General features: G+C 41.3%; 1 protein-coding gene across 1 annotated transcript in view; it reads right to left on the bottom strand.

The window, feature by feature from the left end:
• The window catches only part of NYAP2 (neuronal tyrosine-phosphorylated phosphoinositide-3-kinase adaptor 2), a 286714-nt gene that overhangs the window by 99726 nt on the left and 160603 nt on the right, over positions 1-26385 (bottom strand). Inside the window, exon 3 of the mRNA XM_062202217.1 lies at positions 17684-18778. Within this exon, the coding sequence (XP_062058201.1) occupies positions 17684-18778 (1095 nt within the window). The remainder of the gene's footprint in view (positions 1-17683; positions 18779-26385) is intronic.

Here is a 26385-nt window from a genome sequence, read left to right as displayed (position 1 = left end):
CATGAGCCTCTTGAAGCCCTCGACTGATTACACAAAGAAGTAGGTCATGACTGCTTTTAACTGGAGAAGCCTCATGCTGTAGGTTTCATCTAACTGTGAGGAATGAATATTAAAAATTGATGTACAAAGCAAACCTTTGCCTAATTAGCATCTGGATAAAGACTTTCCTAGGAAAGCTATGCAGTTAACACAAAAAATGAGAAAACTGACAATGAAATATGTCAACAAATATTTCTGTGTCTATAGCCTTTCACTTATGAAAATTATTATGATGATCACTATTCATGCCTTGCCTTCTCTATGGCAGTTAATCTGTATTTAGAAAGTTAATGTTCTTTCTGTGTCCTTGTCATTTTGTACATGTTTTTAAGCAAAATTTGAGTATTTTCGGTTATTTTTCTGATGTTCCATTTTTCAAATGCTATCCTTAATTTTTCTCTGCATCCTAAGTAATCACTCTAAAAGGAAATAAGACTATTTAAGTGTACTTAAAACAGCACTTCACAAATCATACTTTTACAGTTTGCCATCTACATACTAAATGTTTTTAATAGTAAGTACTTTGCATCTTTTTGAATTCCACCTAATTATTTGGAAAATACTTAAGCCTTTTTAAAAAGCATAACTTTTTTTTATTTTAAAAGATAAATCACTTGTAACCAGAGAATTAAAATATATAACTAAGTTGAAAATATATAAGTATATAACTAAGTCATATGCAGTTTTTCTTAGGCTAATGAATCATCTTTTTTGATCATGTTGTCCTGTTGCTCAGCCCTTTGTATAGTGAAGATTGCCCCTTGGGTCCCAGGGCTACTCTTTATTGGGTGAGGGTACTAGGACCCAGAAGGTGCAGTGGCCCTCCATCTTCAAGGTTTAGCCATTCTATGAAGCAAGCTTACAACCGCCCACCTCCTGGGAGAGCTGAGATGGCTCACACCCTCCCCAGTATGTGTGCCCTTGGCATGAGGAACTAGGATAATTTACTTAAGATGTCATATCCTTTACCCAAGTCTGACTGAAGAGAAAGCTGCACAAACCACAGCATGGAGTTTTTGAACACTTAACTCATTTATGATCTTACTCTTTTAATAAAATATTTATTCTATTCTTTTTGCATGCATCTAAAGGTCAAGCAATCATCTATTATAGCTGCATAACAATGAAAATATTATAAGGTATTTTCTGTACCTGATTTAATTTCACAATCATGCTATCAGGTAAATATGAAAAAACTGGGATTCAGAAAGTTTTTGCTTGCCTTATAAGAACAGGTGTTAGATGGAAAATCCATCTTTTGACCCCAGGACATTAGACTTCTTTGTCTTTTTTCACAATTCTGTCCAAAGTGACTCATCATTTTATCTTCATTCTAATGAGGTTGTGTTTTAAAGTTGGCTGAACAAAGAAATTTTAAGAAACAAAGTTATAGAAATAAAGATATATTTTATTTCTCCTGATACTTTTTTCATTTTCTGGAATTTAAACAGTCAATGGGGTATGCTCAGTATCATGTATAATGCAGATCTCTACAAGATGATTTCTTGATATAGCTTCCATAGCTACTCTTCTTCTATAAAATATTTAGATTAGACTATGAGTATTTACTTTCATTTTCCTCACTGAGTGTTTTCTGCTTTCCTCAATCAGTAACTGAACTATTACACAAATCATCAAAACCTGGATGATCCATTGATATTCTTAAAAACAGGTGATTCCTAAATAACTAATGTTAACCTTGGCATCCTCTGCAAAACTCAGATTATTATCAATACTTGGTTAACATGGTAATTTTATTGAACTTTGCTATTAAAAATGTGGACTTTGGTTAATAAACTCCCCCCAAAAAACTGATTACACAGAATACATTCATTGGAACCATGGGCACTTACAACAAGCATAATATATATTCTTGCCCCCAAAAGCTTACCATTTAATTGGAGAGGTTGGATGCACACTCATTCACTCAGTCAGCCATTTGATCACTCAACAAACACAAATTGAGCATGTACTTTATTCCAGAAATTGTGTTAGTTGCTGCAGGAAAAAAGAACCAATAAATATGTTGGTAATTTATGCCAGGAAAACCTTTTTGCAGGAATATAGAACCAGTACTCTCAACAAATGAAACAGAAGGTATGGAGTCCAAAAGGATTACTAATGAGGATATCATATTGCAAGGGAGCCAGAGAAAAGTCTTCACCTGGAGTAAGCAAAAACGTCAAGTGTTTCATGAAGATTTAAGAGAGACAAGGGAGAGAAGAAGCCAGAACCAGGAAACAATTAGGAAGCCTTGTGTGACTATGAGATGACAAGAAGGGGAAGTCAGTGTTAAAAAATCAAGGATGGCCTGGCGATGGGAACTGGAGACAGCAAATACAGTGGTTTGGTCATGAAAGCAAATGGAAAACCATGATTTGATATAGAATGAAACTTTCCTTCCTGATACCTCAATGCAACTCTATTATAGTTTATATTAAAAAGCTATACACATATCTCGGTTTCAAAGCCAAAGTAGATTTTGCAGGATTCAAGCAAGTTTATGAGTCAACCGAAGAAGGGACATTGTGAAGCAATCTATCTTCATTTCTTACCTTCAAAATCTCTCAGACCACTTCAGCAATGTCAATGTAACTTTCGTCATTTTAACACGTCTCTCTTGTCATTAATCAGTGGTAAGTGGTTAATAATTAATCCAGAGAACTGTTTATGGAGATAGAGGCAACTTTGATGATAATTTAAGTAGAGCAAGGCTTCATTTCAGCCCTTACTCTGCTGGAGACTGCTAACAACAAAATCCTTTCCAAGTATCTAGTTCTTAGTTGTGTCATAGAACAAAAAGACAGTAGAATTATTCGCACAAAGTATTGTGGATAGATTTAGATTTGGACAATACATGGATGCCCCTACTCTATTCTTTATGAATTTTTCTATCTGTCATTTTCCTATCTTTATTCTTTCTTGCACTAATTGTATCAGCCCCGTCTGGAAGAAAGGAATAGCTTCAGGAATGCAAATGAAACCTGAGCAGTAGAATATAAAGGGGAAAGTTTCTCTTCTACCAGCAACTGTCAGAAGAATATTACAGATTTCTAGACTTGGATTTTTCCTTTTAAGTTCTTCTGGATATGCCTGGCTAGACAGTATATGCTGCTTTAAAATCCACATTACTAACACTGCTTCTTCCCCTCTTAGAGTCTCTTTATTATTTTTATTGCTTTCATTTGGGAATAGCAATAGCCCAGATTCTCCAGTTGATTGCTTATTCTACTAAGAGTGGAACATTTAATTAACCTAGCACCCATCAGTTAAGAGCAATGAGTTGCTTCAACCAAGAAACACCATGTACCACTACAGACATTTTATTAAACTTTGAATTGTCATCCATTTACAGAACGCTGAAAAACTGCTTTTCTTAAATGAATAAAAACTTTCAAATATGTTTATAACTGATATCCATCTTTTGCCAGGGAATACACACATTCAAGACCACCAGTCACATAAGAGCTCCCTGGACTTACAGTGCCTTTCTTCCAAAGAGGTTAAATGACTTGTGTTATTTAATGTATTTTCATTCTCCTTACTATTTGAGTTCAGTAATAGATAACATTATGTAGACTGAATCCCTTTTTTAAATATTAGTTTCTTATTTTCCTTAAAAATCATACATGTTTTTATTTCCAAATATCTAAAAAAGATCAGTTTCACAGCTTATTCATTTTTACAGAAACTGATGATGATTTGACATCCACAAAATGATCCACATTTAAATGCTTGATGGCTACATTCTTTATATACCTTACCCTCACCTCAATAAATCTGCCTGGAATGGAATGGCTGTAATTTTAAACATGCTACTTAAGAGCAGAAGCAATGAATCCAGCCATCAGCATATCTCCTTTTTAGCTGATTGACTATATTGATTTTTATGTAGAATTTTCTAAGTCATAGAAACTTTTTTTTTTTCATTTAATGGTATATGGCTTTTTTCCATTTAAGTTCAATAGCCTTCTCAGCTCACTAGGCCTATTAATTTAACAAGTTCAATAAATATTTACCATGGTTCAACTTTGGGTAAGATTGCATTGGACCAAGTGTTAGAGAAAGTAAAATAGGAAGCAGAATATGACTCTTGCTTTCCCTGTCCCCTTGTCTTAATGGGAAAACAAAAAAACAAAAAAAAACAAAAAAAAAACCTTCACAGCAGTGTAAGTCAAATACCATTTCAGAATTGCTCAAAGACAATAGCATAGGAAAAACTCAGTAAAGAGTTGTTTGACTTGACCAGAATTGAACAATTAGACTAACAATTGTTTCACAGAGTTTCTAGAAAAGTGAGGACAGCAAAGAGCCCAGAGGCAGGAAGTTAGTTTGGGAATTATATAGATCCTCTAATAATTTATCAAAGCACCAAACAAGGGGCTAAAGGGGACTCACTATTTTAGCTTTCAAAACTTCATTTGAAAAATGAGAAAACCAAGTCACTTAGACTAGGGTCTCAAAGCTTGTTAATAGTTGAGCCAAGATGGCAATCACCTCTGGTGTCATCTAGCTTGTTCTACAAGTCTGGATCACACTCCAAAGTAGGACACGCATTGGGGAATATGATGTGGCTGGCAGAAACCCCATCACTAATACCTAGTATTTAGTTACTTGTGGGTGTCAAAATGTCAATAATACATGATAGTAAATAAAACCCAGAAATTAAATTTCCTATTTCACATCAATAGACAAGAGGCAATTACATCAGTACTTGTATGTTTTGTGTGTATGGAATTAAATACAACCGAGGGAATCTTGGCTTTAAAAAATAGACTGTTAGAACTTCATTCTGAAATGAAAATATTTCTGCATTTTGTAAGCCTAAAGCAGGGAGGATTCTCCTTAATGGAAAGATTTGCTGATTTAAATTGCTGACAAGAAATTGCACTTAAAGATTCAGCAGCCAGAGAATATAAACACAGGGGTAAGCACGTCTGCCTGCATCAATCAAAAACAGCTGCCGCCTACCCCAGAAAGGTGAGCAATTATTTATGAAATTATATCTTCTTCAGTGGTTCTCCATTGCAATGCTGGAAGACACTGAATGAGAAAAACAGACAATGTCATGGTCCCAATTAACCAAAGAGTTGCATTCATTTTGAAAATCAAGGAATTTTACTTATACTCTATTTAACCTCATCATCCTGAATAGAAATGTGTTTACCTTTAAAAATGATAATTAAATAAACCAGTTCATTCCTGAAGAAGTGTATTTTTTCTTTCAATTTTAAACATAAAATGCCTGGCTCCATCAATGACACACTAAACCAAACCTGAAGAGAAAAGAGGTGGCACAAAAAGTATTTGCAAAAGGCTCTTCTGGAGGCTTTTTGTTTGTTTTCCTTGATTCAGTTTTTGGGTTAGTGTTGCTAGGGCCCTCATGACCTTTGAGCACTGGCTGGAGTTTTGATTAATCAACTGTTTTTCTCCTTCAGGGTAGCCAAGAGCCATCAAGTCATGGCATAGTTAAATAGCCAGGATGCAAGTAGCCAGGAAAAAAAAACAAAGAAAACCTTATATCCCTGGAGGTAGAATCATCTAGTTAGTAGTAAAGTATTGAAAACCTGACAGATCAAAAAACCTGCACATATACCCTTAAGCTCTGTTTAGACACATTGAGGTACATGCTCGTATCTCTTTGCCAAGTCATCTGGATGATTCTGAGGCCAGTGGGCAGACCACATGCCTTTGGAAACAGCTCAAAAGCCTGGGGGGCAGAGACCACTGCAGGGACTCAGATGTTCCAAAGTGAATCTTGGAGCATGCTGAAAAGATTTCCTATGCATTCCAACATTGATGTCAACTGCTTAGTGGTTCAGGTCATTTGTGTACAGATTTGGCTTTCTCTTATTAAGCAGATATCCCTGGGAGTGAGAACAAAATGAGACACCAGAGTATTCATGGTAACTGTTAAATGTTAATGGCACTTAGGGAAAGAAGTTGAGGATAAACCATCAAATATTCTGGATTCAAATCCCTGGTTTAACGACTGCGTGACTGCAAGTTGTGACTCGGCTTGTTTCAACTTTCAAATGGCAATGTTAGTAACACCTGCCTCAGCATATTGTAGAGGTTGGCATATTTATAAAACGCTTAGAAACTGTCCAGTAAAGAGAAAGTAGCTGCCACCATTTTAATGGAAATGTTCTCAAGGAAAGGGTGGGCTGCTGCCTTCTTCACTCAAGTCCTCACTAGTGGATTCTCTGATGCCTCCCACTTTGGGCTTCAATGATGAGACAGAGACATTTTCCAAGAACCTCATCAGCTCCTTCCTCCTTTGACATTGTCATCCTTAACTCCTGAGATCCTCAGTCTGTTATGACTACCTCATTGCTCCACTAGAGTCCTCACTCCACTCTTCGACTACTCCACAACAAAGACTCCTTTCTCTTGAGTTCCATTGCTTTCAAGTTACAATATTCTCTCTGCTCTCCTACACTGACTAGGTGATGTGACTGGCTATCTTTTCCAAACACCACATCCCTGTTATGAACCCTGGCCCTACCACAATCTGGCTAGTACTCTCCCTTAAATGGTCTGAACTCATTGAGACAGATTTCTACCACATGCACTGATGCCAGCCCCAAGTCTCAGATTCTCTTGCCTGCCTGACCACCAGCATCATTTCCTGTCTGACACAGCTCTCACCAGCAGTGCTGAGTGCTGAGGAATTCTGACAAAGGAAGCGTTACAGTCTCAGAATGACTAAGAAGTTCAACTAAGACCACAGACGAACATTAATCACAGATAGCCTACTGCAAGGCCCAGTGTTAACTTCTCTGGAATACACATTTTGCTTTCTTTGTTGACCTCTCCAGATGACTCTGACTATCCTCTTTGCAAGCTTCCAACTAGTGAATAGCTTTGTAAGGAAAGGAAAACAACATTTACTTATTTCAAGTCCCCATGTATTTTATTTTCTCCCTTGTTTTCTCTTATATAACTCCTTGTTCTGCATTATTAGATAAAAGTATTTTATTATATGCTTCACTTGCATATAATAGATGATGATGCTAATAATGAGCCATCTGTCCCTGATAGAAAAAATAACAACAGCCTAGGCTCAATCCAACAGGTCCATGTTAAGGCATAGGAATCTGTATTTTTATCAACTTCTGGGTAAAAATGAGGGGTTGTCAGAAAATTTATGGGAAGTATGTAATATTAAGATTTTTTGCTTTAAAATATCTATTAAAATAAATTTATCTTTTAATTCCATTTTCCCACAAGCTTTTTGAAATACCTTTGTATCATGCAGAGGGTGTTGGGCCGTTCATCTAAACCTTTTTACATCTTCTCCTGCTGTACATTGGTATATCTGAAGAGCTTCTCTAGAATCTGAGCTTGTTTCTAAAACACAGACCTGGGAGCCTCATCTACATCTAGTCCTAGCTTGATTTCCCTTTCAAGGTGTTAAGAGCCTTGCTAAGCTAGAGCCAGTGTGAACCCACAGCATGAAACTGTAAATAGTAAGATAGGAAAAGATGTAGCAACTAACAAACTGCAAGAGAGGAGACCCGAAGATTTGAAAGGATTGTCTTTATCTAGAAGTTTAACAACACTAACAGCCTTGGCCTGGCCAGGCCTTTTGGAATCCTCTTTATGATATCATCTGAGACATCTTCATGTGTTCTGGATATAGCCCAACTCCCAAAAACCTTTGAAGAATCCAAGAGTTAAAAGGGTTACAGACCTAACTCCAGGCTTGGCCATCAAACATACAAGAGCTCTTTCCAAAGTCAGCATGCATGCAGGAAGGCAGTCACAAGCTGAGTGTTCACCCATTCCCACTGCAAATGAGAGATCCAAAACTGCCGGCTTTTCCCTCCACCCTTCCCCCGGCTCCTCAACACCTGTTCTTGTTCTACCCACTCATAGTTAGCACCTGCTTTCACAGGAAAAAAAGAAGGGAAGATAAAGTTCTGAACTAGTTTCCTTGCTAAGTTTTTACTAAAAAAAGTATTTTAAGTAGGCTAAACAAAATATTTGGAATTCCCAAAAATAAACTAACATTCATAACATGTTTTCCAGGGCAGTTTACCTTCTGGGAAGTTGACATTCCTGATTTCTTAATATGAATCTAAGAGTTCCATTTAACACTTCGTAGGTGTGCTAAAGTGGCCTTTGGAACTAAAGGTCATGCAGTCCCAGCTCAGAAAGTCTCCCACTTTAACTACTTAAAAGTCTCATCACACAAGGTTAGGGACCTGGTTTCCAGGTCTACAACTGATTAATTACAAGAAGGAAAAGAGTAAAAGGACAGTGGCAAGAGGGTGGAAGACAGGAGGAGAGAGCACAGATGCATCAATCAAACTACTTGAAAGAAAGAGAGGGGGCAGGAAAACCACAAGAAACAGACACCAGAATTTAAGTAAATTTAAATTTTATAGCCATAGAAGGCTATTCAGATCCATGACCTCAAAAAGCCCCTGAGGACATCCCAGCAGAGCAATAAGCTATTAATACTGTGTCGCTGCTGTTACAAATGACCTGGAAAAATGATAACCACCAACCACTGTGTAAGACCTCTTCTATTAGGGGCATCTTGCTTGATACTTTGCATTAGCGCATAGTAGGCACACAGTGGCTCTTACAACAATGATCCCAAAACATAAAATGGCTAGGATACGTTAGTAGATCTTTCCTCTTTTCATAAAATGGGGACTGTATACACTGCATAAAAACAGTAACCTGTTTTTAAGGACTTCTTTCCAAAATCAATGTTATTTTTTAAAAATCCTTTTATAATTAAAAATTGGTTTTTTATTCATTTAAAATTTCATCTGAAAATTAGATTAGTAAAAGCAGTTTCTTCACTAGAAAAACTTTTAATACTTTAGGCATCAGTGACCTCAGGTGACTCCTACGTGGAGAGAGAGGTCTGTGCACGTGGAAAGTATTTCTAAGTGTTAAGGTTTTGTTTTGTTTGCAGTGTGATCAGGTTGTAGCTTTTATGTAGGGTTCTTGAAAGAAAGTCAATGAATAAGAAAAGATTACATATGTTTCCTAACTTTTTATTTCATCAGACATACAAGACCCATATATAGCCATAATTGTAAAAATAAAACATGACATTTAAAATATTAAGTGGCAATATTTTTAAAGGCAAAAAGATGCGATTCCTTGGTAAAAAAAAAATGCCTGCACTATTGTGGAATTTTGTTGAATATGAAGCAGCTTTTGGCAACAGCAACCCGCCATTTTTCTTTTACCAATGACAGGTGACTGGGTCTGGGTCTTTTCTCCTCACTCCTTCTGATCCCTCCTCTCTGGGTGCACCTTGCTGTGTGCTTTATGTGTTGGCATCACATTTGTTTACACACCCAAATGACCCTATGTGTGCATTTCTTTTATACCTCTTGAGGTCTTAATGTATTCATTTGTTCCTTCCCTTTGCTGTTTCATGTTTCTCTTTGTTCTTAAAATTTTATTTACATATCTCCACTTACAGCTTCTTTATCTTATTCTTTCCTTCTAGTATACTGTAAAATTTAATTATATTATTCACTATGCCTCACATTTTTCCATATGAATGCATATTTACCTCATTTGCATTGAATATGAACTGGATCCTTCTTTTAAAATATATATATTGTCTGGAACGCTATGGATTAAATCTGTCTCTCAAAACCCATGTGTTGGAAACTTAATCTCCAATGCAACAATGTTGGGAGATGGAGGGGATCTCATAATACGTGATTACAGGTGCCGGTGTGTGGTGTAGCAGGTAAAACTGCAATACTGGCTTCCCATACAGGTGACATACAGACGCCAGTTCAAGACCCAGCTGCTCTACTTCCAATCTGCTTCCTGCTAATGTGCCTGGGAAAGCAGCAGAAGATGGCCTGGGTACTTGGAGCTCTGAACCTGTGTAGGCAAACCGGAGGAAGCTCCTCCCGGCTTCAGATCAGCCCAGCTCTGTCCATTGTGGCCATCCGGGGAGTGAACATGTAGATGGAAGATCTCTCTCTCTCTCTCAACTCTGCCTTTCAAATAATAAATAAACCTTAAAAAAAAAAAAGAGGTGATTACATCATGACACTGTGCCTTATTTGAATGAATCAATGTTTTATCAGAGGAGTGGGCTACTTGTTTTGAGAGTGTATTTGTTAGAAAGGCCAGTTCAGCTGTCTCTGCCCTTCCACCTGCTACCGTGGGTTGATGCAGCATGAAGGCCTTTGTCAGGTGCCAGGGCCATGTTCCTGGACTTTCCAGCCTCCATGACCAGGAGCCAAGTAAATCTCTGTTCTTTATAAATCACCCAATCTCAGGACTCTGCTGTAGCAGCACAAAATGGACTAAGGCAGGAGCGGGAAAAATGTTTCCTCTTTTTTAATTTAGTTCTGGATACCATTTTCTATGATGCATAGCACTTGATGTATCCAAAAAAAAAAAAAAGGCCCATTCATTACCTGCTCTTCTAAAGGTTCAAAATCCTCTCACTGTCTGTAATTCTACCTCTCAAATAAATACATAAATAAAATCTTAAAAAAATTTCAACAATTACCTGCTGAGGTCATCACTTTGGCATGACTCATTCTGGAAAAATTTTGAAAAATATTAATAATAACTAAGCAAAGGAAAAATTATTAGTTACATAGCCTATGAAATATATTCATTTAATCATAACTAAAACACATAAAAATTTTCCAATAACTGGAAAAAGACATACTCCTTTAACAATTAATGTGAGGGACATATTTAGATAGTTGTGAAGCAAAATAAAAAGTATTCATAATCTACCACTTTTGACTCATTTTATCTCTTTGCTATTGTCTGATCTTCATCACCGTTTATCTTAAATATTTAAGATAAGAAATTATTACAGGGGCTGGCACTGTGGCACAGTGGGTTAATGCCCTGGTCTGGGGCACCAGCATCCCATTTGGAAGCCAGTTTGAGACCTGGCTGCTCCACTTCCGATCCTGCTCTCTGCTGTGGCCTGGGATGGCAATGGAGGATGGCCCAGGTCCTTAGGTCCCTGCACCCATGTCAGGGGCCCAGAGGAGGCTCCTGACTCCTGGATTCTGATTGGGGCAGCTCCAGCTGTTGCGGCCATCTGGGGAGTGAACCATCGGATGGAAGACCTCTCTCTCTCTCTCTCTGCCTCTCCTCTGTGTAACTCTGACCTTCAAATAAATAAATAAATAAATAAAAATTATTACATTAAGTGTGCCATTTATGGATTATTTAAAACAAAAGTTAAAAGTATAAATTTTATTTTGTATAGATTTATTTAGTTAAAATAAAGATTGTATTTTTTAGATTCAATAACAGAATATTATCTTTTTTTTTCATGAATGTCATGAAACACACAGATTCCAGTCTTTCAGTCCTGAAATGTAAAAAGATTCCTGAAATGTAAGCAAAATGGGATTCAGAATTCATAAAATTCGTGAATGATTACTATTTCTCATCACTTTTTTTTTAGAGATTTTGTTTGTTTATTTGAGAGGTAGAGTTACAGACAGTGAGAGGAAGAGACAGAGAGAAAGGTCTTCCCTCCGTTGGTTCCCTCCCCAAATGGCTGCAATGGTCAGAGCTGCACCCATCCGAAGCCAGGAGCCAGGAGCTTGTACCTGGTCTCAAATGTGGGTGCAGGGCCCAAGCACTTAGGCCATCCTCCACTGCTTTCCCAGGCCATAGCAGAGAGCTGGATTGGATGAGGAGCAGCTGGGACTAGAGCTGGCGCTGGCACTGCAGACAAAGGATTAACCTGCTGTGCCATGGCGCCAGCCCTGCTCATCACTTATTCTATCTCTAAGATATTGACAGGTCTCTACAAATCTTATCTGGTAAGAGTAAAGGAGAATCATGTATAAGAGTGCAGAGCAGTAGCAGTGACCACTTAACTCTCAGTTAACAACAATTTTGGTTGTACTTTTATTGTTACAAAAAGATTCTGAATGTCCCTATGATGACATGGGCATCTGTGTCTTTCTGCTTTCCTCTAGAGTCAAAAGTAAACAGCAATTTGATTATTCATTTGTACCATTTGCATTTTTTGCATTTCCATTTACGTACAGTATCAAGGTTAATGTAACTCAGGGCATGACTTCTCTCTGAAGAGTTGATTCATAGTTAATAGCACAAGGGAGGAAATTCAATCTTTGGGTCACTAAACACTATCAAGAGCCTATATCAATTTTCCATTCACAAGCTTTGTTTTAGAAGAATGCAAAGCTCATGTTAGAGCCGGATGAAGTCTGTGACATACACACGTGGACTTAGATTCCAACAGATGGACTTTTCTTGAAATAACTTCATTAACTAATCATTTCTTTCACGTGTAGTTTCTCTAATTGGCCTAGCTGCCAGCTGGGGCTGTTAAGGATCCTCTAAAGAATTGATAGGTAGGAAGAAAATCCAATAATATTAGCAATTCTAAGATGAAATCTCTATCACTTCCACACTATTGATTATGTATTGTAGAAGTAAAACATTTTTGTTAAATTTCCCCTCATTATTTTTTAAAGTTTATTAATTTGTTTTCATTTATTTGAAAGGCAAAGTGACATGAGAGAGAGAGGAAGAGAGATATCTTTCTCCTGCAGATTTACTCCCCAAACACCCACAACAGCCAGGGCTATGCCAGACCAAAGCTATGAACCCAGAAATCCCACTAGAGCTCCCACATGAGTGGCAGAGACCCCAGGACTCGAGCCATCACCTGCTGCCTTCCCTGGTGTGCACTAGCAGGAAGGTAGATTAGAAGTGTAGTGGGGCTCAAATCCAAGCACTCCACTATGGGATGTGATTATCCTGTGCAACGTTTTAACCCATTCTGTTACAGTGCACACCACTTTTGTCCCTTACTCTAAAAATCTTGCTTGATCTCTGTGAAAACCAAATTATTCATGTAAAAGACACTTAAAATTAAATAAACTATTTAGAACTCAGGGTTTCCCAACCTAAGCACTGTTGACATTATAGACAACACAATGCTTTTTCTTTTCCTTTTGGTAGCATGCTGTCTTGTTCCTTGTAGGTTAACAAGGATCAAACAGCATCCTCCCCCTCTACCCAACAGATGCCAATAACACTTTCAGTTATGACAAGGAATAATGTTACTTGACATTGACAAATCACCCTGGGGATGAAGCAGCCCTGAGAACAACTGCTCTAGAAATAACTTGTTTCTGATTTTTAACTCAATTCTTAAAATAATTTAAAAATAATCTTATGTATCTATGTAACTCCAGACCTGCCAGACATACGAGAAACTTCTCTCTTTTGGTTCCCTAAATGAAACAATTTGAGAAGAATGACTTCAGAAGCTTATGTTATCATATATCGCTCTGTGTAAAGGGGGATGAAAAGGATGAGTGATTTATAACTACCAATAAAGGCTAATTATCTAAAAATGCCATCAACTTCATCATCAAAACTTATGCAGGATCTCTTTAAGGAAAACTCATTTTGAATATGAATCATTTGAGATGTAAATAATTAATTATCATCATAAATGACTAAGGCATTTTTAAATTTTATTTATTCATTTGAAAGAGAGAGAGAGGGAGAGACAGAGAGAGAAATCTTCTATCTGCTGGTTCATCCCCTAGGATGGTTGCAATGGCTTGGCCTAGGCCATGCTGAAGTCAGGAGTCAGGACCTTCTTGCAGGTCTCCCAAATGGGTGGCAGGGGTCCAAGCACATGTGCCCTCTTCCCCTGCTCTTCCCACACCACTAGGAGGGAGCTGGATCGAAAGTGGAACAGCCAGGACAGGATCCATACAGGATGGCAGCATTAGGTGGCAGCTTTTACCCACTAGGCCACAATACCAGCCCTGACCAAGGCATTTTTAGATAAGGGAAAGTAGTGAAATTAAATGAAATGGACACAGTGAAAATGAATCCAGATCTGTTTTGACTTTACCATATACTTGTGAAGTGATTTGAGGCTAATAAAAGGGCCAGTGATTCAGATAGAGAAAATTTCTAGGGCTTTGAAATTCAGTGGTAAAAATAATATGTGCCTGTAGTGGAATGAGAAGGCCATGCCAAGGTGGCCACTGGCAAGCGAGCGTCAGTTAGTCAGGAATGGCTTTGAAACTGCCTGGCGACAGGCTGTGATTGGATGGCTGTGGAAACTGCCTGGCAACAGGCTGTGATTGGTTGGGGCATAGACCGCCCCTTGACCAGATTGGCTGGTCTTGGCTATATAAGCTGTTGTACCAACTGTAATAAACGAGTCTGCGGGCTGCTCGCCTCAAGCCTGCTCTCACCGGACTCCCGGGGTCTGTGTGTTGACTCCGCGCCTCTTGCCCCCACCACGCTGCTCTTCTCAGAAACGAACCCACTGCTACATTGTAGAGAATTCAACGGCAACATCTGGCGCGCCAACGTGACTGAGAAAGAGACAGTGTGTCGGACTCGGCGAGGTCCCCCCTGGATTTCGGCAAGTAGGCCCCTCGGTGTTTGGTGTGCTGTTCGGTTCTGTGAGGGTGAGCACAGAACCCCCTCCTATGCCCCTTTCCTTGTCCTTGTCCTCGGTCTAAGTGACCCCAGGTTAGCACACACCGCCCTGAAGCGTACGTCGCTTCTCGGCTCCTCCTTTTACTTTCGGTTCGCCCGGCGAATTCACATAAGGGACTGATCATCCCAGAATTCGGAACCAAGTCATCTTCCCTCACTCGAGAGAGGTGACGCTCCGGAGACACCGTGTGGGCATACGGCCTTGACCTAACGAATCAAGGAAGTCCCCCACTAAGCACAGGACATACGTACGATCTGATACACCACTATCTGTTTGTCTAGCATAGGGAAACCTCCCACAAAATGCCATCCACAGTTGAGGTGCTAGGAATTTGCTTTGTTACGGTAGCAGTGCTATACGTGTCTTTCCTCTGGCTAGAGTTGGCGTACCGTGCCTCTCTTAAGCGCTCAGACATGGGAAAGATACCCCCCTCTCAGAATCCTGTGCAGATTATCAAAGATAGTGAATCTGTGAGTGATAGGAGCCTGACACTCCAGGTCCCTGTCTCACAGACAACGGTTGCTGACTTAGGGAGAGAGAACTCCGACAGTGAAAAAAACAACGTAGTAAACAAGGTAGCAACGCCTAGTCAGCCACCCCCCACATACCCGTGGGATGAACTAAGAGGACCTCTACACAATAACTCATGCGAGGTCATCCCATCCGCACCCAGTGAGGATCCCCACATTTGTGGCAGTCCTTGGGCACCCCAAGCTCTCAGCGCAGCCGCTAGATCCCATGCCATCAGCATGTTTGCTGCTAATGTTGAAGTGTACGCAAAATTCAGACCCTGGATTCCAACGCCTGTAAAAAGGCTTCTATTAACCAAGGGTCGAGGATATGCTTGTGTCTTTCCAGAGAATGCGGAACAGCCCATTTGGGTACCAGCCAGAAACATCAAGCCTGCAACTGACAGCCAACCAGAACCAGCTGAACAAGACCGAGACTCCGCCTTGTTAGCAGACGCACCTGCCCTATCATCCTACCCTAAGAAACTGCCCATAGCCACATCTGTTACCATTGTGTACCCCACTAGCTCTGGTCAGCCACTCCAATGGCCCACAGCCTGTGTGCGGTCATGCCATTCCTGATAACCATTATTCCTCATTCCTACCCCTATCTGAGCAAGCAATCCTGTGGTCTCTCGATTTGAGCGCTGGTTAGTCAATGACGGGTAAGATCCCCTGGGGGACAACGTAAGACAGGCACAGCTGCGTACGGAGACCACATGGAAACGGGGTCAACAATGGTATGGCCAAGAATCATGCCTCCCGTTGCTCAAAAATAAACGAAAAGGGGGAAATGTAGTGGAATGAGAAGGCCATGCCAAGGTGGCCACTGGCAAGCGAGCGTCAGTTAGTCAGGAATGGCTTTGAAACTGCCTGGCGACAGGCTGTGATTGGATGGCTGTGGAAACTGCCTGGCAACAGGCTGTGATTGGTTGGGGCATAGACCGCCCCTTGACCAGATTGGCTGGTCTTGGCTATATAAGCTTTGTATCAACTGTAATAAACGAGTCTGCGGGCTGCTCGCCTCAAGCCTGCTCTCACCGGACTCCCGGGGTCTGTGTGTTGACTCCGCGCCTCTTGCCCCCACCACGCTGCTCTTCTCAGAAACGAACCCACTGCTACATTGTAGAGAATTCAACGGCTACATGTGCCACCTCGATTTTCCTGTTATTTGTGGCTGGGTCTATGAAGAGTGCCTTAGAGTAAGAGTGAATTCTGATGAGTTTTAGAAGAGAAACAATGAACTTATTCTGATCTGCAGAGGTAAGAATATAGTAACATGAAGGATGCAGAGCCCTAAAAGCTATCCTGTTCAAATTGCTTTCTTTCCAACCACGTTTCTAATACAGGTTAGCACAAGCAGTCTTTTCATATAAAATAAGTCTTAACATTTAGCAAGCGTGTGTTTGGAAGTCTGAAACTGTTCCTGCCTGGCCAGTCGAGGTGTTCACCAAACAGGGCCATGGCAGTCTCTGTTTCCTGTTAGACCTTCCAGGGCCATTGTAGATCATTATAAAAATTAAAGAATAGGCAGTCGCTGCGGCTAAATAGGCTAATCCTCCGCCTTGCGGCGCAGGCACACCGGGTTCTAGTTCCGGTCGGGGCACCAGTCCTGTCCCGGATGCCTCTCTTCCAGGCCAGCTCTCTGCTGTGGCCAGGGAGTACAGTGGAGGATGGCCCAGGTGCTTGGGCCCTGCACCCCATGGTAGACCAGGAGAAGCACCTGGCTCCTGCCATCGGATCAGCAAGGTGCGCCGGCCGCAGCGCGCCTACCGCGGCGGCCATTGGAGGGTGAACCAACGGCAAAAAGGAAGACCTTTCTCTCTGTCTCTCTCTCACTGTCCACTCTGCCTGTCAAAAAAAAAAAAAATAAAGAATAAGAAAGGAAGGGGGTGGGAAGCAGTGATGGAGCAAGGACTAAAAGCCTCAGGTCCACGTTGACCTATCACCTATACAGCATCGAACAGGCCCCCATTTCTCTGACCAGCCCTGCCTGGACTGCTGGACACACCACTATCTGAAGAGCCCAGCTACCGGCCTGAGCTCTCCCCACACCTCCCAGTCTCTCTCCCCCAACTCAGCAGCTCTGCCTCAGAGTCCAGTCTCTGCCTCTGCCCAGACCCCTCCCAGCTCACACTGCAATGTTGCAGGACCTTTCAAACTAGCCCAAGCTCTCCCTCCATCCGGGTAGCACAGACCCCAAGCCTCTTCCCACCGCTTTGTACTAGATGAACAGCTAGTCTGTAAGGGAAGGTGCTTTCTCTCAGCGAGTGTTCACCTGGGAGTGAGCCCCTCCCAGGTTTTCAGCTTCTAAGTAAACCTGGTCTGGCTGTGGCTGCATACTCTATCTTTTCTTTCCTTGACAGGCACGAGGGAGGACAGGGTGGGACATATCGCTAGGCTCCTAAATCTCTTACATCCAGTTCATAAAATTAGTTCACCTTAAAAATAAATACGGAATTTAGATTGTGCACTTTGTTATTTTAAATCACTCTTCCTCCTAAGGTATGCTGTCGTGGAAAGTGTGCAGAGTGCCTTTCCTGATCCCCTCGGTGCACAGAATACTGCTTTGTTTCCCAAAGGTTGCCCACTCCGCACTGGGCGCAGGAGCCGGTCGGGTCAGCCCTCTGGCCCCCGGGCATGCGTGCGCACTTACTCTCTGCGGGCTCCTTGGAGCGCCGGCCGCTGGACGACTTCTTCAGCAGGCTGCGTCCCGAGGTAAAGAGGCTCGTGAGCTCTTCCAGCGGGCTCGTGGGCGTCCGCGAGCGGGAGCCGCCGGCGGCCGCCCCGTGCGCGCTCACTGCCGCGCTAACCAGCTTGGCCCCGTCCTGCGACAGGGGCCTCGGGGTCGAATGAGGCACTGAGGGGGAGCTCCGGGAGAGGCTGCCCGAATGCACGGCGTCGTATGGGGGCGGCCTTTTGAGGCTGAGGGGCGTCAGGGACCTGCCCATGCTGACCGGCGAGGGCGAGGCGGAGTGGCTTTTCGGGTAGCCGTGGGGAGACTGGGTTCGGTAGAGCGTGGACGGGGGCGGGGGGGACGAGGAGAGCACAGAGGTGGCCGAAGCGGGGCCGAGCGCTGCGCCCGGGTCTTTGTCCGGTTTCGGGGGTCCCGAGGCGTGCGGCGGCACGGAGGACGGCGACGCCCCGGCCGGCTGTTTCAGGTAGGACACGTTTTCCAGCACTGGGAGCTTGGTGACCTCCAGGGGCGTCAGCGGGGACTCGTCGGAGTTGGGGGAGCAGTGCACGGGCGCGGGCGGGAACACCAGCAGCGGGGGCCTGTGCGACAGCAAGTTGGGGAAGGGCGGCGGGATGTCACAGAGCAAACCCTTGGGCGTGCATGGCACTGAGGACTTGGCCAAGTCCAAGTCAGGCACCGTGGGAGTAGCACACTGCGAAGAACAGCTGTGGTGGTCCAAGTCGCACTTGGCGTCCTGGCCCAGGTCGTCGAAGATGGGGTATTTCATCTCCTCGTAGACGGCCTCGCTCTGGTCGTCGTCCTCTTTCCTGAAGTCTCTGAGGATGTTCCCCACCATCTCGATGTACACGGGCTCCTCTTCCTCGGGCTCTCCCGCGGGGCTGCTCACCTGCGACAGGGACGCGTCCCGCGTGAGCGACGTCCTCCGGGGCCCGTGCTTCCTGATGTAGGTCTCGTCGAACGAGGTGCTGAGCTGAGTGTTGGGGTTCCGTTTGGGTTTCGGGGGAGGGATCTTCTTTGAGTATTCGTCGCTGTGGGGTCTTGGTTTGGTTGACACTAAAAGAAGAAAAATAGAGTGAAATAGATGAGACTAAATAGGTAACGTTTGTAATAAAATAGATGAGGGTAATAGGAAAACTGTAAAAAAAAAATGTTTTGTTGAAAAGAGTAGTGAGCTTTATTTCTACCTTGAGGCTTAGGTGAAAAATCCACCAGACGCAAGCATTTCTCATGTTTAGAAAAATCTGGTGATAGAATGATAGTGATTCTTATCTTCGACCTCATATTAATAATCCCACACTGATAAAAGCATTAAAAGTCGGGCTATTCATCCCTAGGCCTTAGAATTTCTAAATAGAAACTTCGAGATGAAACATGCCAGATAAAAGCCATCACATATTTTATTAAAAATTAACTTGCAGGAACTAAGTGAGAAAGAAACTCAGGAGAAAAAAAAATATCTAGAGAGTCTGTTAGTACAAATGGCCACCATAGAAATCTACCCCTTTTACTGATAGGGTTGTTACACAGGGAGAACATTTTGCTTCCATTTAGGATAAAAACTTTTTTAGACTTATTTAATCTCTATCTGAGTTCAAATAAATAAGTAGCTTCTGTACAGATGAGACTGATATTACAGGGGAAATTGATGTGAAAATCGTCTGAGACTAGACAATTGAATCTCCAGGTATTGTTGATTATGGGGTATTTGTCTGTTTTTGTTCATAAGATCTTTTATGATATCCTGAATGTGGTCTTGCAATGAATTTATTAGATATGTTCCACTGACACATCAGAAACTCTTGAGAGTTTTCAAAGAGAGTTACCTAGGGAATGATGTGTACCTTTCAAGCATAACTTCTGGAAATACATAATAGACATGTGAGCCATTGCATCCCACTGCCTGATGTCAAATATCTGTGACTGAAACCAATTTTTCAACATGCATGGAAAGTATTGGAGTATTATCTCATTACTTCATTTATCGCCATGTGATTATAATGGTAATCATTCTAATGCATTGGTGAAGCCGGTAGTTGCTTACGGTAAATGGTGGACTGCAACCTAAGCTGACTGTAATTCACAGGTGCAAAACTGTGAGCAGGTATCAATCTTCTCAGGGATTTGCAACACAAGAGGGGGATCTAAAGGCACAAATCAGGAAACACCTGAATTCTGTTTTTCCAGCTGGCATGACTTATGACACAGGAGCTTTTGTGAAGCTTATTAAAGGAGAAGGAAGTTCTTAAAGATTAGGCAGGGTTGGGCTGCCCCAACCATCAATCATGCATTCAGAAATAGGGAACCAATCACATGTTCTAGTACTTACTCTGTATTTTACTTTTTAAGGTGGTCTCTGACTTCAATTATCTTACTGGTTTTTGACTTCAAATATATTGTCCCATGTGCCTGTGGTGATGGTTTTACTCACTGTTAACAGCTTTTTGGAAAGGGAGGTTAATAATGTATCTAGACATTTTAAACTCATGCCAGTAAAAACTAGATATCATTTTCCAGGGAAATGCAGCAGCTAAGTCCTTGGGTACCCAAATTGAAAAGCCTAGAGATACAATGGTGAGAAGAAGACCTCATCAGTCATTTCTTAAATGAGACCTAAAGTAACCAACAGTTCTTTGTACCACTCAATTTGGCATAAATTTTGCTGGGTTTGAATTCTGTATATATTAATTTTCATAGGATTTAAATAAATCATCAGATTATATAAAACAATCTGAGTTGTGTCTTTGCCCTAATAAAGTAAAACTAAATGGATGAACAAGGCTGGATAAGCACCAGAAGGAATTCAAAAGGATCTGAACTTGGGAGAACAAAAACCCATCCAGATTGTTCTGAAACTGTTTTCAGTCATCCCCAACCATAGGGGATCACTTTACACTAACGAACTGAGGCCCCAGGAAAATATCTGCCAGTGACTACTGGGTACTAGGGATTGGATGGTGTGAGGTAGGCAGAATCTTTAGAGGAGAAGGATCTGAATTGCAAGGTGCCTTATGAGTGGGGTGCAAGCCTAACACTAGGAATTAGAGTGTGCCCATGAGATGGATTACCATCTTATATAGAAATAGTAACAAGGATAGTAAAATATTCATTCTTCCCCCTCTCAAATGGTAAGAGATCCCTGGTAGATTTGGGTGGGGCATGGTATTCAGAGAAGGAGGGACAGATGGAAAACCCTGGAACAGCATCCCTCTTTGCCACAGAAGCTGGCCTTTGGAAAGGGCAAGACAATTGTTTTGGTTATGCTCAAAATGCGAACAAATTACACTTTGTTTTGTTGGCCTGAAGAAACAGAAAAAATTCAAGACCTCAATACATAAGAAACATCAAATAGCTTTTGAAAAACGGAATTAAGAGATAAGTTTATTTTGGTAGAAAAAGTTTTGAAATCTATGCAGTTGTTTCGGTAATAAGCATTTTCATCTTTTTTGGAGACCACTCATATATGAAGATGGAGTTTATATTCTGAAAAACAACATACTTAGAATTAAGATAGAACAAGCTGGGGCCAGCGTCATGGTGCAGTAGGTTAATCCTCTGCCTGTGATGCTGGCATCCCTTATGGGCGCCGATTCTAGTCCCAGCAGCCCCCCTTCCAATCCAGCTCTCTGCTGTGGCCTGGGAAAGCAGAAGAAGACGGCCCAAGTCCTTGGGACCCTGCACCCACATGGGAGACCAGGAAGAAGCACCTGGCTCCTGGCTTTGGATCAGAGCAGCTCTGGCCATTGTGGCCACTGGGGAGTGAACCAACAGAAGGAAGACCTCTCTCTCTCCCCCTCTCACTGTCTGTAACTCCACCTTTTCAATAAATAAATAAAATATTTTTTAAAAAAAAGGTTAAAACTGCAAGGTGGAGGCCCTCACCCCTCCTGCTTCCTGCCTGATAAATCTTCCACAATCTCCCAGGTGCAGCCCAGCATCTGCATCTCAAACACCCTGCTCCCTTCCTCAGGTCTGATAACATTTGCATCCATAAAGTCCTTTGTTTCAGACCTTCAAGAGAAGTTTTTCTATTTACATCCAAAAAGCCCTTTGTTCCAAGAGGAGCAGAGGTGGGGAAGCAAGACCCATCTCCTTAAAACCCCCAGCCTCAACTGGACTGCGCGCTCAGCTCTCTGCATCTTTGCTGAGTTGCCCGCCTGGCCTGGCCTGGCCTGGCCAGGTGTACTCTCCACTCACCCATGCAGCGCCCCCCCTCCCCCAGTCTGAGGGACTGGGCACTCTCTCTCAGGTCCTGTCTGGAGAGGTGCCCATCCGTTTTTACGGATGTCCCTACCCTAATAAACTTTGCTACTTTTACCTCCCCCAAAAAAAAAAAAAAAAAAGGTTAAAAAAAGATAGAACAAGCATCCAATATGAAGAAATTTAGACAATTAACACTGAAGGTTTCAGTGCCAAACCAAGTGCAGATATTGTCTGATAAGGGGAACAAAATTTAATATATGACTCTTATGGTGACTGTGAGATGATCAAAGTTGACAGTTGTGTTAACTGAATTGTGACCCCCTAACCACCAAAAACATCCATATATTGAAGTTCTAATCCCTAACATGATGGTATTGGGAAGAGAGTCTTTGGAAGATAATTAGGTTTACATGAAGTCATGAGGATGGGAGCCTCATGGTATGATCATAAGAAGACAGTCTCTCTCTCTCTCTCTCTCTCTCTCTCTCTCTCTCTCTCTCCCCCTCTCTCTCTCTCTCGTCCCCTTTCTTCCTAATTTTTGAAAACACAGGAAGGAGGTGTCAGTGTACCTGCCACATAGAGAGTGTTCCCCAGAAGAGGATCATGCTTGCACCTGGATCAGGTTTCTAACCTCAAGAACTGTGACAAAAGAAATTTGCTTCTCAAAAAATTTTAATTATTTGAGAGACAGTAAGAGGGAGAAGAGAGAGACAGGCAAACAGGTTAACCAAAAGTTCTCATCTACTTGTTCATTCCCTAAATGTTCACAGTGGCCAAGACTGGGTCTGACTGAAGCTGGTAGTTGGTAACTTAATTCAGCTCTCCCAAGAGGGTGTCAAGAATCTAATTATTTGAAACATCACCTCTGCCTTTTCAGAGTCTGTACTGGTAGAATTCTGTATTGAGGATCCAGAACCGGGAATTGAACCCCAGGACTATGATATGGGATGTGGATGTCTTAACTGCCAAGTTAAACACCCACTCCAGAAAAGAAATTTCTATTGTTTAAGCCACCTGTGTACTTTTTTTATAGCAGCCTGAGCTACTGGAGAGAACAGTATATTTATTGAGCCCTATGTGAATGCCTTTTACAACTGAATAATGAGCTCCCATTTTAATTTTATCCTTTGGCACTGGTGCACTTTAAATAGCTCTGCTATTTTAGGAATTAAACAAGCCTTTCCCAGCCTTTTAAATCCCTCCTGCCTCCTGTCCCATCCCTCCTCACTTCCTGAACCACGTCACAGAGTGCAAAATCGGGTTACATATAGAGATGCTCATCCCAGACACCTGCCTGGGAATACCCTTCCACCCCACTGCCTGTCTTTTAAGTTCTCAATCTGACTCTCCAGTCTCTAACTTGTGCCAAAGCACTTATTCCTGAAATCTGACCCGTTTGCTGTCTGGCTGTTGTTGTCTTATTTGGCAGACTTACTCTCTGCTCCACCTCCTTCTGTGGGTCCACTGGTTGAAGTAATTTACCAGCCAGCTTTGCCCAGGGCATCCCTTACTATCTGGGCAAGTGTACCCCTCTTCCCTTCCCTATCTGTTGAAAAGAGCCTAGTGCAGGCAGATTCATGCAATTCAAGCATTTTTTTCTTGGTATTAATTCAAAGATGAAATGAGGGTATGAGGATTATTAGAGAATACAGTGTTTTGTAAATTAGAGATGTTACGTTTCTTCAATACTGGGGGAGGGAGAGGGCATTTTTCTCTGGACAGTATCTGTTTTTTCATTCCACAGTCCCATGTAACCTCATAGTTCTCTCTCTGGAAAATCAGAGGAGGAAACAACTTGTTTTCTAATAAGCTGGTTTTTTTTCCTATCCATTTGCCATGTATCATCTAGTTTTACCTTGGCACAAGTATTAAGTAAATAGTTTATGGGGCAATGAAAATTGTTTCAACCATTTTATATGCTTTTTAAAACATTTATCTATAGGATGAACAGTTTGGAATTTTAGGCAGCATTGCCCCATAATTTATTCTAATTTAACCTCACTGTAAGGAATTAAAATTAAAGGAGGCTCCATTTTAAAATGTCATTTCTTTATAAGGTACTTAAAATAGTCATGAGTTACATAGATAGATGCTAAAATACTGCTAATAAAAGACAATAAAAATTGCATTGCAAATTTCAACATTTAACCAAATTCAACCATGATATAAAGGTGATTTTTATCACTCTTTAATGAATTTTAAATGGCTTCCAATAAGCTCAAAGACAGAAGCAATAATTTCTGCTTGGCTCTAGAACACAAATTTTAATAGTTAAAGTAGTTTAATGACAGTAGCACTGAATAAGCAGAAAGTGACATTTTTGAAATGGAAGAGCTGAGCACCCAGGTTTTGCATAGCTTTCCCACATGCCCAGATAATCTCTCTTTCGAAGTTAATTTGGGAAATTCACCATGTCTTTGTCAATCTGTCCTTCACAGACTAATTGCTTTCTTATCTAAACAAAAGTATAAGGGAAAAGTATGCTTTTCTATCTGCTGGTGTTCTGGACTCAGAATTGAAAAAAGATCCACAGCACAGCACAGCAGTTCTACTCCTGAAGACTCTGTGGCAAAAGAATCTCAGAATTCGGAGGGTCTTGGGAATCACCCAGTTCAAACTCCACAGATGGCGGCACTTCGCAAAGTTCAGTGGAAAATGGAAATTAAAAATATTTTGGTAAAAAATACATTGAAATTCATTCATAGTTTTTTCAAAATACACATTTCAATGAACATTTTGAAGACTTCCCATATGTACAGATATCACATTTTTTGCACAAGATAAACATGTAATCCCATTTTCCACAAACATTTTGAAGTCTCTCATATTACTGATGAAGTAGGAATTCCTTATCAACTACATTTTTTAAACTCAGATCTTCAATTCAATCTTCCACTTCTGAAACAAAGGAAAACATGGGGTCAGGGAAAGCTATACAATTCATTAATCTGCATATGACAAAAAATAGCATTTTAAAGCTCTTCACCAATTCTATACTAGGAGACTATAGTGCTGCATGCCTTGTTGCAGAGGCATATTTGAATAAGCAATTCAACCTGAAAAGTCCGAGTTGTGTTCACTGAAAGGAGACAATGTCCATGCCTCCTGATACTGGAACTGGCTGTTCTGCAGGCGAGAGGCACACTTCCCACTGTCAGCAGAACAGAGCTCCAGTAACTCTTTTTACACAACTCACAATCCCATGGCTTTGAGGACTATTTTTATCTTCAGAAGTCAAAACCACTCAATACTATCCACAAAACTGTGGGATTTTTTTGTTTGTGCTTTGTTTTTATTAAGGTGTTAAGGGATAGCAGTTGTAAATGCTCTCGGTCTGATTACAGTAGGAACAGGAATGTGTGATACTGTACAAAAAGGACTAGGATGTGAGTTACAGGAACTGTGTTGTACTGGATCTGGTGACAATGAAAACAGCATTCAGATCAATGTTTGGATTGAGCAGCATTGTAAGGCAGGGATTGGTTCTTGAAGTTGAGCGGGACTGAAGCAGAGCTGACTCAAACTAGAAAACATGCCTCTAATCCCCAGTGAAGATGCATTATGTTGGGCATGTAACTTTAAGGCACATTTTTATTTACACTCACTTCATATATATATATTTATTTATACTCATTTCATATAATATATATACATATATATGACTTCCATCACAATCACTGTTCTTTGTATTACTCACCTCAACTCACTAGCTATAAAATAAAACTGGACCCTATAACCTGTATTTAAAAAAGTGTTTCTTTAAAAATATCTATTGATAAGCATGTAGAAATTCCCTAGGTCACACATATTTATCATAGGTTATGATAAGGAATGTTGAACAATCCTAAAACAAAAAATCTTGATTAACAGTCTCCAGCAGTGTCTCCATCAGTTCCTTCCCTCCCTATGTGCACATACAAATCCATCCAATAAGACCTGGAATCTGTATCTTCTTCCCTTGACTCTGCCAGCTTACATCTTCTCATTAAGGAAGTCAGCTGCCAAGTAAGAAGTCTGACCCCCCAGATCACCATGCTGTGGGGACGACCAAGAAAGCCATGGTAAAAAGAACCAAGAAAGAGAACCATTAATGAAAACGAACCTGCTGTCATATGACCCCAGAACAGCTATCCCAATTGTCCCCCTAGTAAATTAAGCCATCTAGATGGGATAGAAGACGTTTTGGAAACATGACAAGCCATCCCCACTCTGTCTTGTTGAGTTCCTGACCCACAGAATCATAAGCAACTTTTTTTTTTTAATGTCTTAAATTTTGAAGTAGTTCATTATATCGTTTTTATACACCTGGAATTGACACCAGAAATGAGTGTTGCTGTAACAAAAATCTGAATCTTATGCATCAGCTTTGAGACTTGGTGGCAGCAGAGGCATGAATGGCAGTGAGAAGACTATTAGGAGTCTGAGATGCTGGTGAGGAATTTACTCTGGCTGGAAAAGGG

Source organism: Lepus europaeus, chromosome 1 (genome assembly GCF_033115175.1).
Source record: "Lepus europaeus isolate LE1 chromosome 1, mLepTim1.pri, whole genome shotgun sequence".
Taxonomy (NCBI): domain Eukaryota; kingdom Metazoa; phylum Chordata; class Mammalia; order Lagomorpha; family Leporidae; genus Lepus; species Lepus europaeus.
The sequence above is the reverse complement of the archived record's forward strand: the minus strand, read 5'-3'. Positions and strand labels throughout refer to the sequence as shown.